The sequence below is a fragment of the Pezoporus flaviventris genome, unplaced genomic scaffold, assembly GCF_033815535.1.
Source record: "Pezoporus flaviventris isolate CSIRO_AGI_PZ_B2104156 unplaced genomic scaffold, CSIRO_AGI_Pfla_v1 ptg000007l, whole genome shotgun sequence".
Lineage (NCBI taxonomy): Eukaryota > Metazoa > Chordata > Aves > Psittaciformes > Psittacidae > Pezoporus > Pezoporus flaviventris.
This window is the reverse complement of record NW_026892555.1, coordinates 51,579,531-51,593,759: the sequence shown is the minus strand read 5'-3', so window position 1 is coordinate 51,593,759 and position 14,229 is coordinate 51,579,531. Positions and strand designations below refer to the sequence as shown.

The 14,229-nt window shown below is 36.8% G+C and overlaps 1 protein-coding gene across 12 annotated transcripts in view; it reads right to left on the bottom strand.

The window, feature by feature from the left end:
• PTPRM (protein tyrosine phosphatase receptor type M) overlaps nucleotides 1-14,229 on the bottom strand; it is a 472,285-nt gene that overhangs the window by 354,235 nt on the left and 103,821 nt on the right. For 11 of the 12 annotated variants that reach the window (XM_061448768.1, XM_061448769.1, XM_061448772.1 and 8 more), the window contains exon 2: nucleotides 4,276-4,398. In XM_061448768.1, the coding sequence (XP_061304752.1) occupies nucleotides 4,276-4,398 (123 nt within the window). Of the gene's footprint in view, nucleotides 1-4,275; nucleotides 4,399-14,229 lie in introns of those variants that run through there. The other variant, XM_061448780.1, reaches the window with a different exon arrangement.

The window sequence follows — 14,229 nt, the reverse complement described above, 5'->3', positions numbered from 1 at the left end:
GCCCCTCTTCCACTTTCCCTTCTTAACAGGATAGAGGGAGAAGATGAGATGAAAAATCTTGTGGGTCAAGATAAAGACAGGACACTCACCACTTCTGCCAGGAGCCTGCTCCAGTGTGGGCTCTCCATAGGCTACAGCTTCCTTCACGGCATGTCCACCTGCTGCAGTATGGGGTCCTCCCTTGGCTGTGGGTGGAGATCTGCTCCACCATGGACCTCCATGGGCTGCAGGGGCACAGCATTATATATGCCCCAGTATATAAACTGGGGGGAGTTACCCAGAAGGGCTAGATCGCTGCTCAGGTCAGGCTGGGTATCGGTCGGCGGGTGGTGAGTGGCTGTATTCTCTTCCCTTGTTATTCCTCTGATCATTATTATTATTGGTGGTAGCGTTGGTGGTTTTGTGTTATACCTTAGTTACTGGACTGCTCTTACCTCAACCTGTGGGAGTTACATTCTTTCAACTCTCCTCCCCACCCCTTTGAGAGCTGGGAGGAGAAGAAGAGGGGGGAGTGAGCGAGCAGCTGTGTGGTTCTGAGTTACCGGCTAGGCTTAAACCACATCACTGCCTCCCAATGGTCTGCATCACAGGCTGCAGGGGAAGCTCTGCTCTGGTACCTGGAGCACCTCCTCTCCTCCTTCTGCACTGACCTGGGTGTCTGCAGGGGTGTTCCTCTCACTTTTTTTCTCTGTTTTCTCTCCCACAGCTGCTGCCCAGCATTTTCTAACCTTTCTTAAACATGCTATCCCAGAGGTGCCACAGCTCAGCTGTGCCCTGAGGTTGGCCTACTGGAGACAGCTGGAACTGGATGTGTCCAACATGAGGCAGCCCCTGGTCTCCTCTCACAAAAGCCACCAGCACAACCCCAGCGCCAACCAGTTGCCAATATCGTAATCTAATGTTTGGGCATTATTTTTCTGAAGACATCTTTATTGGGCTACAGCTAGAGGGTCTACAGCTACCTGTAATTGTAAACATATATTATATATATACATTAATATCAAACTGGTCTAACTGTTCTATAGAACAATGCAAGATGGCATTAATGTGACTGTTTCTATAATTATAGTTTAGAACTATATTATAAACATACATTCTTGGAACAGAAAAAAAAGGAGAAAGGGGCTGAGAAAAGAGAAGAGCCACTCTTCGTACAGCATTTACTCCATCTGTCTCACAGGTCACTTGAAACAGAAGAAAAGTGCATTAACCACTCTCATTTAAGCCATGCAAATACACACAGAAATATACATGTCATTGCTTTTTGGGTCTGTTTAACACAGTTTTAGATTAGTACTGACTCATTAAAAGTGATGCTTATATTTATCAAGAAAATTATAGTGCTATAACCCTACTTACTTTACTAGCACTAAATTTCTATTTCTCTACTAAAGTAACAATTCAACAAAGATTAAAGTCCACTGTAAGAAACACTTCTAGAAACTTTTTGTTATCATCTTTGATACAACTTACCAATTTTCATCTGAAGCTAGATCTCACAAAAAACTATTAATTCTCACTAACATTTAAAATGTAGAGTGTACATGAATGCATGCACACACATGCATAAATGTTATACGACATTTCTTTTGTCTCCCTGAAATAACGCATCAAGCCAAAATATTTATCTATCCGAAGTACAGCTACACTCTCAACAGTCTCACGTGGATTAAAAGAAATCAAATGCCATAACTAGTGTGCTTCCCCCTGACTGCCACCAAATTATACAAAATATTACATATTGACATCAACTCACTCACTGGAGCATACTGCCTGATATTAGGAATGTTATGTGCATTAATGTTTTCTACTGACAAGGGACTACTGAACTGGGAATTCTTGTTTCAGTCTAGTATTACAACATCATTGCATAAAGCATTTTGCTTTCAAGCCAAGAATTCCCCACAAACCATTAATCTAAGATGTTCTATTCATTATCATCTGAGTTTACTTATTCTAAAATATGTAGCTCAGAAACTGCTGAGAAACTACTTGCAATCATTTTTTAAGTGTATCACACAACCCTCTGGCTAAGGCTAACTGAAAACTAATTAAAATCATTAAGATGATTTGAACAAGAACAGGAAAAAACTGTCTAGATGAAATTATGAGGAAAAATTAGATACCACTTGACTGGATCGTGCCTTTAGACACAGCACTTCTCATTTGCAAAAAATGAGCATTTGTTTCCCTCTCAAAGGGGTCTTTGACCTTTTGAGGCACCAATATCCAAACCCTCCTCAGACTAACTCATTCATCTTCTGACCCAAGACTCCCAAAGCATTTCACTTCCTTTATGGGCAGAAATAAAACTCTCTAAACTCTAAATACAATTTGTTACCAAATTTAATATCTTAGTTGACCGTCAGAACATTATTTTAGTCTTCTGATAAAAAGACAGGAAGACAACAAACAAGTTGTATGACATCTGACAAATGAGCTTACAACTATATCATTCTCCCTCCATAAAAAAAACCAAAACAGTCCCTAGTCCAGACTCTTGCCCCTGGGAAAACAAAACAAACCAAATACTCTTCAAGCCTATGCTCACACCACAGAAAAGAACACAGATTTGAACCTCCTCTATCTGCCAAGAAGACTGAACAACATATAGCAACAATAGCTTTCAGAAAACACAAGTGGGGAGAGTAATGAATGAAGTTTGCAGTAGAAAATGAATTTCCAGTGGCGTGACTGAGAAAAAGAATGTATAACTCGTACTGCAAGCCAAAATGTCTGATAAACTATGTGTATTAGCTCCAACTTGAGAAACAATATTAAGCACTCCTGAAATAGTCCAGAAATTTTTCAGCAGTGTATGCCAAGACCACTGGACAAGATCCAATCTAAAAAGGAATTTGCAAGAACCTCCTTTATCTGGAATGATGAACTCAATCAAGCACAACAATCCAAGCACTGAGACTCAGGCAAACTGAACATTCATCTCAAATTTGGGATTCCTAACTTTGCCAGGGGAAATGAAGTGCTGAAGGAAAAGGCACTTCTCTTCAACCATCAACCTCAAATGTGATACCGTCCACAACACACAGCAACACTGATAAATCTATAGTGAGCATTTTCAAAAGTGAATGATACCTAGGGCTGATTAATGCATATTGTACTCTAGTGCATTTATTAGTCTATTAGTGATGACTGCACACATTCTGGCTTTGTTTATACAGTCACTTCTGAAGATTCACACTGTTCATCCCCTAATTCCCATATACAAAAATAACAGAGGAACATTTACCTGAGAAGGGTAACTGTTAAAGAGATTGTACAAAATTATCAAAGTACATTATAAGTGCTTTAAAAATATAATTTAAATGGATATGAAACACCAGGATATTCATCTGCAATGCTTTTAAGTGATCTGGATATATTTATACTAAATTATGAGGCTAATGTAGAAGTCATCCTGATGCTAAAACCAGTGATTTTATAAAGTGGTCTTTTTGTTTGGCTACTTCTAGTTGACAAGTTACAAGAGGCTGCTTTTAAAGGCCAAAGATGCTGCTTTCCCCAGGAGATGGAGATCAGTACCTGTGGGAATTCTTAACATGGCTGGGTAAAAAAAAGAAAAACGAATAATTGATATATTTTAGGCTAGTGAATATTTGACAACCAATGGTCAGATTTTGCATATTTGTGAGGGTGAAAGGGTAAACGAATGACTGTATTACCAGAGTAAGTTTATAGCTCAGCAGGATACAAGGGTCGTTGCTATGAAATTAGGTCCAACTGCATGCAGTTCATCAAGTGCATTAAATAATAGTTTCACAGCTGCTTTTTAAGCACAACAAGCACAGTATCATTGAGGGCACTTGTTTCAGGATACCACTCTTCTCCTTTTTCATAACTCTTTTCACCCTCCAGTTCTTTTCAGAACAGATTTTGATTAATATCTTTTTCAATGAAAATGCCTAAGGCCATCTTTGTTTTATCTCTTACTCTTTCTCCTTTCTTTGAGTCTTACTGAGTAGTTCTGTTTGCCTCTTTCTAGTACTACTTCATATTCACTTTCATGCCACTGTTCTGTTTTCTTTCTGCCTTCCCTGATGACATCAAGGTTCTATTTCTACTTTCTAACCTTTACGCTCCCCACGCCACAAAAGAAAACCCTTGATTTGCAAAATACACCTCACAAAAATCACTTTGTAAGATCTGAGCATTGCAATTAAACAGAATGCTACTTTGTCTAAATCTAACAATAACTGTCAAGAAATGCTGAATAAACACATGTCAACGAGAAACAAAGCAAAATAAATGACCAACCAGATGGCATCCCTTGACCTGACGAGGGCTTTAGCGGTGCGTTCACCTGATCCCAGTTAAGATCATCATCATCTGACTGACTATAGCCACAGGAACTGAGAGGCTCATCGAAAGTACAGCATCCTGTAAAATAAACACAAAGATAAAAACTAAACAAGGCATGCAGATAGCAGTCTACGTTAACTTCTAGATGTCTCAATGCAAATTATTATGTATTTATTAATCATCACTTTTGGAGAGGGTATAAAACCTTCTTATCATGACAACAAAATCTCAAGTGTAAAGGAGCAGATTTAGAACTGCAGACAATTTTTCTCCTATGACACAATCATCAGGTATCAAAAAAAAAACCAGCAAAATAAAAAGCAGTAGAATTCAGAACATTATAAGACTGAAGGATTAGCACTCTTCAGGACAAACAAACTACTCCATGCCCAAGAACATTTTAGAAGAAAACTGTGAGGGTGGGAACATCAGCTCCCAGCTGATGCATCCTGAGTAAGGGGAGGCCTAAATGCTTCCTGGCGCATAGTGCTACAAACAGGTACTAGCCTGGGTGTTAGTGGGGTCAGTGCCTCTGGTACAATACAGCACATCTACCTCAAAATGCCAATCTACACGTAGCCTTAAACTCTGAAAGAAAGCAATATTATATCTTCTCTTTTTCCAACTTTCTCCTAAATAATTTAGAAATTTAGAGTAACATGTTATAAAAGCTCACATTATCCAAAGCTGGGACAGGGAAAAATCTAACGTCACAGATTTAGAAGAATGGAATTTAGCATTATCCACAAGAAAATGGAAAAGCTTTGCTTTGTTCCTCTGGTACAGAGGAAACTTGGCCAGCTTTTTTACACTGTTCTTTTCTAACAGGAGACTAACACAGGGTTACAAAACTCTGTTTTCTTTGATGTTTGGTGTTTCACTCCAGTGAAGAATGACATCTTTCCTATTCAGGAAAACAAATATAACCCTAGTCACAGATATTTCTGTCCATATTAAAGTAAATGCTGCAGCTGTTCAAACAAAAGTAAACTTTAGGGCTATTTATCATCCTTGCTGTCTGTCCATAGGCACAGTAGGCTTAGCCTTGCCAAGCTGTATTAAAATAGGAAACAGACAAGATCTAGCTTTAAAAAAGACTTTTAAAAAGTCTAAATTTTCCTAGAAGTTTATAAATGGCAATACAGAATACCTTATAAAGAAGCAGAAGACAAAATTTGGCTAGTGGTCATCCTATACTCTTCTCCTTCCTAAAATATCTTTCTATAGGAAGTTTTCATTAGCTCGAAGTTTATCACGGAAATTGGCACCTCTGGATGCTGAATCTTTCTGTACAATTTTAGGTGCACAAGATTCAAATAGATAATCTAATGGGAACAGAAAACCCATTAAGGAACTCGCAACTCCAAGCTCTTTCACCTCCATGATAACAACACATAAATTCTCTCTCTCCTAAAGTTAAAACCAATTCACAAATTCAAGAGATTTGTATAAAGTATATCAAACAGCATCTGCAACATTTCCAGTGGGAAGGCTTAGAAAATTAGGCAGCAATTTACACGTTTGTTATAGTACTTGCATAATTTCAAACTTCATAAAATATGCCACAAGCTCAGTTTCAGACACAAAAGCAAACCATCAACTTTCACAGACCTATTTGTTCTTTTTTTCTAAAAATAGAAAAGCCCAAACCACAGGTAAAGCAAAAGGTAGTTCCCTTGCAAAGGTACTGCAAATGATACTAGGAAATAAATTTAAATATCAAGCTATGCCAAGCTTGACTACATTGCACACTGCAAAAAATACACACCAAAATAAAACCTGGCATAAATAAGGGTTTATATTCAAACACAGGACTAATGAATGTATGGAATGGCTCCCATACCTCATTATATCATACATATCTCTAGCAATAAGACAACATAAAATAATTTAAGGTGTTTTCTTGCTCAAACACAGAAGTTTAGCCAAATACTGCAAAATGTCCAATACTGGAAAAAAGGGAAGAGTTTGTGATTCTACATGGTTAATAAAGGGTTATCCCTTTCTCACTGGTTAGGAAGATGTCAAAACCATGGATAAATAGAATGACAGTTCTACTTGTCTAGACCATTTTTCTGTCAAAGCAGGACTGTTTCTCACTGCTTGTTTTTCTTCATTTCTGTTGCGAGTCTATAGCTAAATCACTGTCAGGATTTATTTTTTTCTTTTCTTTTATCTTTGCCATTGACATCCTTCAAACCTCTGTGAATTTACTATAACTTCTCCAAAGTGGATATCTAACCTTTACATCTGCTACAAAAGGAACTTTCAAATTCCTTCCATTCCTAAGTCATTTCCATCGACAATTAATAACCAAATTGCACCAAGTATTACCCAGTCCACAGATGATCTCTAACAGAACAAGTTGCCAAGCCATTTTTCTTTCTATAGCCAGCCACTTAGATGAATACTAATGAAGGCTTTGCCCAGCCATGGCTTTCTGGCAAGTATTTTGTAGATTAAAATAGCATACACAGCATATATAAGTGTTAGAAGTCTAGGCGAGTTTATAGACTGGACAAATAACACAGAACATCTTACTGGAACAAAAAAAAAGACAAGTCATCAACCCTCCTAATGGCTTATGCCTGCTCCCCAGAGTTCAGACTCTCACATCTGACTGTATCACAAATAAGATGAAGTTCTCTAGGAACAGGTCATGACATTTGACAAAGCCCTACATTCACATCTACTCAAGCCCTCCTGCCCTTTTCCACAACACTTTGCCAAGATAGGCAGCTGTTTATAATCAACTAGCACACTTGAGAAATTCTGCCCATTTTTGCTATTAGAATTTATAAATTACAATCAAAATACACACTGTCTGCTATATAGTTTAATCAAGCAATTTCCCTGCCTATTATACTTGCATTACAGTTTGGATAGCCAAAATGTATTTTAAAGGATGAATTCTGTGCTGACTGAAATATTTATAACTAAAACAGGAGATATGTATCCCATTAAGATTCTTTGGCTTATGCTGCATTTTGTAGATATTTTGGGATTCGTAAGAGGAATCGAATTGACAAATGTACAAGACACACCACAGTCTATTACAGCCTATGGTTCTTTCAAGTACAATTATCCATTTAACCATCATGAATCCAGTTCAATATAACTATGCCATCATCCAAACGTAGTCCTTTTTGCGTGTTTCTATTTTTATTTGGTTAAATTACTCTAGATCTTGAAAAATTTATGAGCTTAAATGAGGAATATAATTTAAGATGAAAGCAACCAATTAAAGTAAATGGGATAAAGAATACACTACATTTTTCCTAATGTGAATAAAGTCTTTTTCAGAAAAAGTATTCTGTCTTACAGATTGTGACACCTGCTATGAAGTATTCTCAAAGAATACCTTATAAAAAAGTAGGATAATAGAAGACAAAGACTGGTTAAGTCACAAAAAATGACATAAAACAAGGTTAAAATTAAGCTGGACGCACCACTTCCTGCAAAGATCTCAGATCAGTATGTAATTTCCAGAAAAAATATGCTGCCAAATGTACAAGGGCTAAAATTTCTAATGCTTATGAGTATCAACGCTAGCATTGGCAGGGAACATGCGTACATTACTAGAACTGATACAAAGGCCTTATCTAGACACTTTCATGACAATTCAAAACTAAACCAAGAAACAAAGCTTTAGGAAAACAGGATCCTGGGCCCCTAAACTGACAAACATCAAATCAGAGAATAAACTACTCCCCTGTGGGCAAATAAGAAGTTATAATGTAGAAAATAAAATGCCATTCTCAATTATACACTGGCTAACAGAGAAAGCAAAAGTGGGAATCAGTGGACAATTTTTGATGTAAAAAAAAACATTAAAATGCTATCTCTAAACCTGTGTAATGACTCTGGTCTGCTGTACAACTTTCATTAAAGATAGGGTGATAACAGAAATCACCTAATAAGAGATTGTTTAACTCTCTGAAATCAATAAATGAGCCAATAAAACTTCAAGTAAACTAACTACAGCTACACAAATGGACAGTTTAAGGAACAGATTAGAAACTGGACATAACAGCCTGCCTGGATTCTGCTTTGTGTTTGGGATCTCAGGAAAAAAGGCTCTACCTGCCATTTCAAAGGTGTTACAGCATCACATGTTAAAAGGACTTTGCAGACATGCTAGCTCAGAGACAGCTATTGAAAGAAACACTTCTCTGTGTGCTTCCAAAGTGCACGCAGAGCAGCCACGTATCTGCTGTGACACACACACCAACAATTCTTATCCAGGCTTTACAAGTGAGCTTTCAACAGTGGGTAGTCTGTTTTAAAGTAAGTGGAACATTTATTTTCTCTCAAAATAAACCAAGTTTTTGACAGAGGTAAGTGTCCAGAGCTGTAAAATAATACTGTAATCCAGATTACTGGTCAGGCAGTTTGAAAAACCATGTGCGGAATAAAGGTGATCTAATTTAAAACAGGGTCTATGTTTTGTCAACTCTGCATATATGTAGGGGCAAGGGAGGTAAGCAAGATGAAACTGATTTTACAATTAAAAACTTCTCTGGTCACAGTTGTGCTCAGGAAGGGTTTTAGAAAGGTAGAGGATGAAAAAGCTATCTGGAAAAACCCTATGAGCCAGAGCAAAGATGCTAAGGTAGAAGGATGTGTTTTGCAACTAAGAAAGGCCAGATATTAATTCTGGCTGTAAGGGAGAGTAAGAGATGGAAAATGATATGAAACTGTGCTAAGATACATGGAAAAGGTGGTATGAGAATGTTAGTTCTGAATTCACGGACCCAATTCAGAAGGATTGCAGGTGATGACAGTATACAGAAGAAAAAAAATGTTTTGGATAAACATTAAAAGCTGTTATTTATGAGACTTCAAAAGCTCACTACGGGTTCATAAAACATTTACAAATGTTCTGTCGGTTCTCCCTCTGCTCATCAGACAGAACTGAATCAACACAAATGTCTCCAAAATGTTTCAATTTTGGTGACACAGGATACTGTAAGCAAAGTTGCATTTTACGGAAAACATACCTGTTAGTTGTAAGTCCCCCTGGAAACCTGCCCACATTTAGGCAAATAGAATGTTTTTTTAAAAATTACACTTGCCTAATAGGAACTGAGAATGCTTCAAAGTTGGGTTCCTGGACTCTAGTGAAAAGCTCTGAAAAAAAGGAACAGTTTCCTCAGAAAATGTGTATTTAAACTTCTTTTAGATACCGGAATATAGGAACAGATACCACTCACCAAGGATAAAAGATACTAATAAAAGTTCCTAAAATAAATATCGGTCATGTAAGCAGATAATATCCATACATTTGTGTCATTTTCATATCAGTAAATATTTATGAGGAAAATGAGTGCATGTTACTATTTTGTGAGCAAACCTATTCCTGCCATTTTTTAATGCCAGGGTGTTTGACTTTATGATATTAGTGATAGCTTTTCTTAATGTATGGTATGGCTTATATGGGCAAGTGTGCATATATACTGACTTACACAAATTATATCCCTACTACAGTTACCATTAATTAAAACAGATCTACAAAAAGAAATATTTGAGAGTGTTAAATCCAATAAAGAAAGTAGAGGATTATGTAGAAACCCTATTTTGAAAGGTATTATTAAAACAAGCATATTTGCAGAAATCAGAGTTTATGCTTTAGTAATAGTGAAAGATAGGATGAGGTTAAAAGGTTAAAAGGTTAAAAGTACTAGCTGGTCTTCCAGTCCTAGTTAATACTGAAGAGAAATTCCCTGTACAAATAACTGGTATGGATAACTATTAGTGATTGAAGGGGTTTTAGTGGTTTGTGTGGGGTTTTGGTTTGTTTCATTGTTTTGGATGGGTTTTTTTTTCATTTTTCATATTTTTGTATCCATACCGTTGTTTCTTATTAATTTAATGCTTAAACTGACTTCCAGATCAGGGAATTCACAAAAGTAATAAATATCGTATCGTTATGACAGATTTTTTGAAAGAAAGCTTTATAAAAATAAATAAGTAAATAAATAAATAAATAATAATCTCTATATAATAAGTACTTTGGAATGAATTTGCAGGAACAACTAGAAGTCCAGACTGCAACATATATTTAACTTACAGATGTACATAGCATATTAAAAAAAATTACATCAGGCATACCAGTTGCAAAAGAAAGGCAGGTGATATACATGTGTTTTGAAGTTCTTTCAACCTGCCCAAATTCTGGACTGTGGTCAAAACCACAACAAAAATGAATAAGTAGAAGACACATTTCCCATACGTTTTGTATCTTGTTTATCACAAATACACGACAAAACCATGCCTCAAAGTGCAGAAATCTCTTGTGTAAACTGACTAAAACATTTTGACATTAAGCTTTGACCCATGCATAACTAACAAAAGGAACCTTCTCTTCACATACTTAAAAAAAGAAGTAAAAATTCAAAAGATACGCTGGCAGTGGAATAAGCCCCCTGAGAAAAAAAAAAAAAAAACACCTCCACTTTCATATAGTTTATATCACAGGATTCACCTTAATTTATTTTTATAAATATCACCCAGGAGTGCACAAAACTCCTTTATTAAACATGTAAAAGCATTCAATCACCTTGGTTGGTAAAGAAAGATGATACAAAACAGAGATGTGGGAGAGGTACTTTTTCCTATTTACTTGAAATGCAGACTAGTAGAGACGTATTGGAAGGGTGGGAAATGTACATACTGCAGTAATACATACAGAAGGCAACAACTGGACATAATTTCTTTTGACACATTAATATGCAGCAGCTCTAATGGATTTGAAATGACACCTCTGTTTTGAAAAACTACAGTAAAACACGAGACAGTGTTTTCTTTACCTTTTCCTAGGGAAGAAACTAAACAAGGTAATTTTCAGGATAGCTTGGGGACCATACATTAGCCAGTTTTGACTTTGAAGCAGTAGCCTCTAGCATTTCACCCTTCTGACAGCCGAGGGACAAAATGCGTACTATAGGTCCCTCTTTTCCACTCAACATCTATTTACAATTTCTTGCACTGGTAACAGAAACTGCCCCTCTCAATTTAAGTATTATGAAGAATGCCTCCATCCTTCCCTCACTTGGATTTTATTGCAGTTCTAGCTTCACTTCTTTCAGTTCACTGAGGAGAGCTATCACCAAAACATAGAATCATGGAATAGTTAGGGTTGGAAAGGACCTTAAGATCATCTAGTTCTAATCCCCCTGCCCAAGTACATGCAGTTGGAATTAGAGAAAACATCTAAACATGTTAAGAAATTAATAATTTGATTTCTTTTTTCCTTGCTTCATTTACGCCTATAGAGCTACTGAGGCCTAGTGGCAAAATCCTAAATTGTTTCCTTACGTGAAGTGCTGCCCTGACAAAGGGTAAGCTCAAGAATCACTCACCATTAATTTCTCAATATGGTATTTACAAAGGATCTAAGTATTTGTGCTGATCTGTTGGAGATTAGCAAATTTCAGCAAAAGACAACAGAAAGCAGACATCTCTCTGCTTTCAGTACTTTATATTAATCCTACTTTTTAAATTGTTTATCCTAAAAACTGCTTACTCCTTCCCACTTCACCTCACCTGAGTACCCCAGCATCATGTATCACTAGAAATCACATGTATCACGGTAGAGCTGCTCTAGAAGCAGCTAGGTAACGGGAGAGGAGAGCAGGGGAAGGCATTTTGGAAACAATACAACTGTACAAGTGGGAACAATACAAAATTGCACAGATGACATTAAAGAAAAAAAGGTAGGGGAAAAATCTGAGATGAAATAAAATGCAATTCAGAAGGAAGGAAATAGCAGGGTGGGGATATTTAGTTTTTTTTTTCACCCCAGATGAGAGGAGGGGATTGAAACACACACCTCGCAGCCAAAATCCATCATAATAAAGGGTCTGCTCACTCCAACACTTTATAAAACAGTGCAACCTAAGAAACGTACAGGCATCAAGACTGTAACCATGAAACCACAACAGATCATTTCTCTAACATCCGTTCAGGAAAACTGTATTAGATTTTCAGTTTGTCATGAGGACAAACCTTTTCATGATACATCCATCCTAGGGCTCTGGGGATATACAGCCTAACAAAAGACAGTCAAACCCCATTTTCCACAACCACCACTGCCAGTCATTAAACTCATAAGGCCATTAAGTTCCTGACATCAGTGTAATATGATTTTCAGTAAAGTACTTTTAAATAACTTTGAGAAATAGCACCTATGACTTAAAGTTACTAAAATCTGACATCTTCATTAGAAACTGTACTCTACAATTATCTCCCCCATGTTGTAATAAGGATGCATGAATTAATGGACATGAATGAAGGCAAGAATAAGCAACACAGTAAGCAGTCACTGTTCTTACATCTGTGGTTGTGCCAAGTCATTCAAGTTTTCATAAAACAAATAAGATTTCAGCTGCATTTCATACTATGAGACTATGAAAAAAAAGACTATGTTGCTTCAACACATTCATCACATAAATTTACAATTCACATTGAGGTAAAGAACACTTGCTCTGACTGTACAAACCAATGCTGCTTTATACGTCAAAGTCATTTTGCTCACTCCTTGCCTTAACAGCATTAGGTAAATGGGCAGTCATCGACAAATCCTCATGCTGTCACAGAATAATCAAAACCTGTGATATTTAAAAAAACTTTCCTGGGTACTTGTTAACAGCACAGATTATATCAGAATAAGATGCAAATAAAATTCTGATTTTGAAGTTCGGTATCATTATGCTTTTCTAAGGTCAATAAATACAACAGCGCAAAACAGTTCAAAATCTTGGGGTAGGTGAAAGTCAGCTCTAAGCCAATAGGCCCACAGCAAACTTTAACATACCAGGGCTGGATTGCTAGTGAAGTGTAGGATATCCTCAAAGTAAGTCCCAAGGCTCATTTCTTCCCCAGCTTCCACAACTTTCACAGACAGTGAAAGCAGTTAATACTGCCTCTAAATTCATCAGATAGCAAGACTGAAGACAACCTGTTTTATCAAATCCAATTTTAATAGCTGAGAGTTTAACTATAATTTCATCCAACTATCATGATATTCTGAGCTGAGGAAGTTTGAGTTTTGGTGGGCTTCTTTGCTGTTGTCAAAAAACAACAGTAATATCCTATTTATCCACATATAAAGGGATTTCATTGAGAAACCTGACAGCATTCTTCTTATCTGCCAGTTGAGTTTTTAAAACGTATCTTCACCTTTAAACTCTTCAAGCTAAAGAACACAAGTGTACTTCAAGCTAGATCATTCTTCTGGTGTTGCTCATTTTTAGTGAGCCTCTTGTCTTTACATCTCCCAGGGGACAGACTCCACAAAGCAATCTCAGGTGATGTGAAACCAATGCTTGATACTTCTTCAAAACCCGTCTTTCTGAGGCTGAAATCTTCCTGTTAAACCCTTATGGGACTGATGGGCCATTTCAGTCAAACCCAATTTCACTTATTTATCGCAAGCCCTACTTAGAAACTCTACAGTGGATTGATTGTACACACAATCTGTTTCCAGCTTTGAACTTTAAAAAGGATTTAAGCAGTCAATCTCAATATCATTATAAATCCAGCATGCATTACTTGCCTATTGACTGTGAGAAAATAAAAGTTTGAAGCTTGATTTCAGGGCTAATCTTTCCATTTGCTTGATGAGTTCTGCAGTTGTTACAGAACACTTAATGCGTCCTGTTAGATAACAGCATATTAAGCTTGGATGAGAAAACCAGACTATTTACAACACACTTCCAGCTTTAAGTAAAGAACAAAAGCAGCGTCAGTTTTACTAGTCTCATGAGGCTTTTCAGCTACACCACAATTAAAAAACCCGAAACATTAACCATTCCTGCATAAAGGATTCCACAAAATTAAAATATTTTTATAAAACCAACAATGTTAAGATGGATTTTATATTTGTTCTGCACAATATATCAAAGGCCT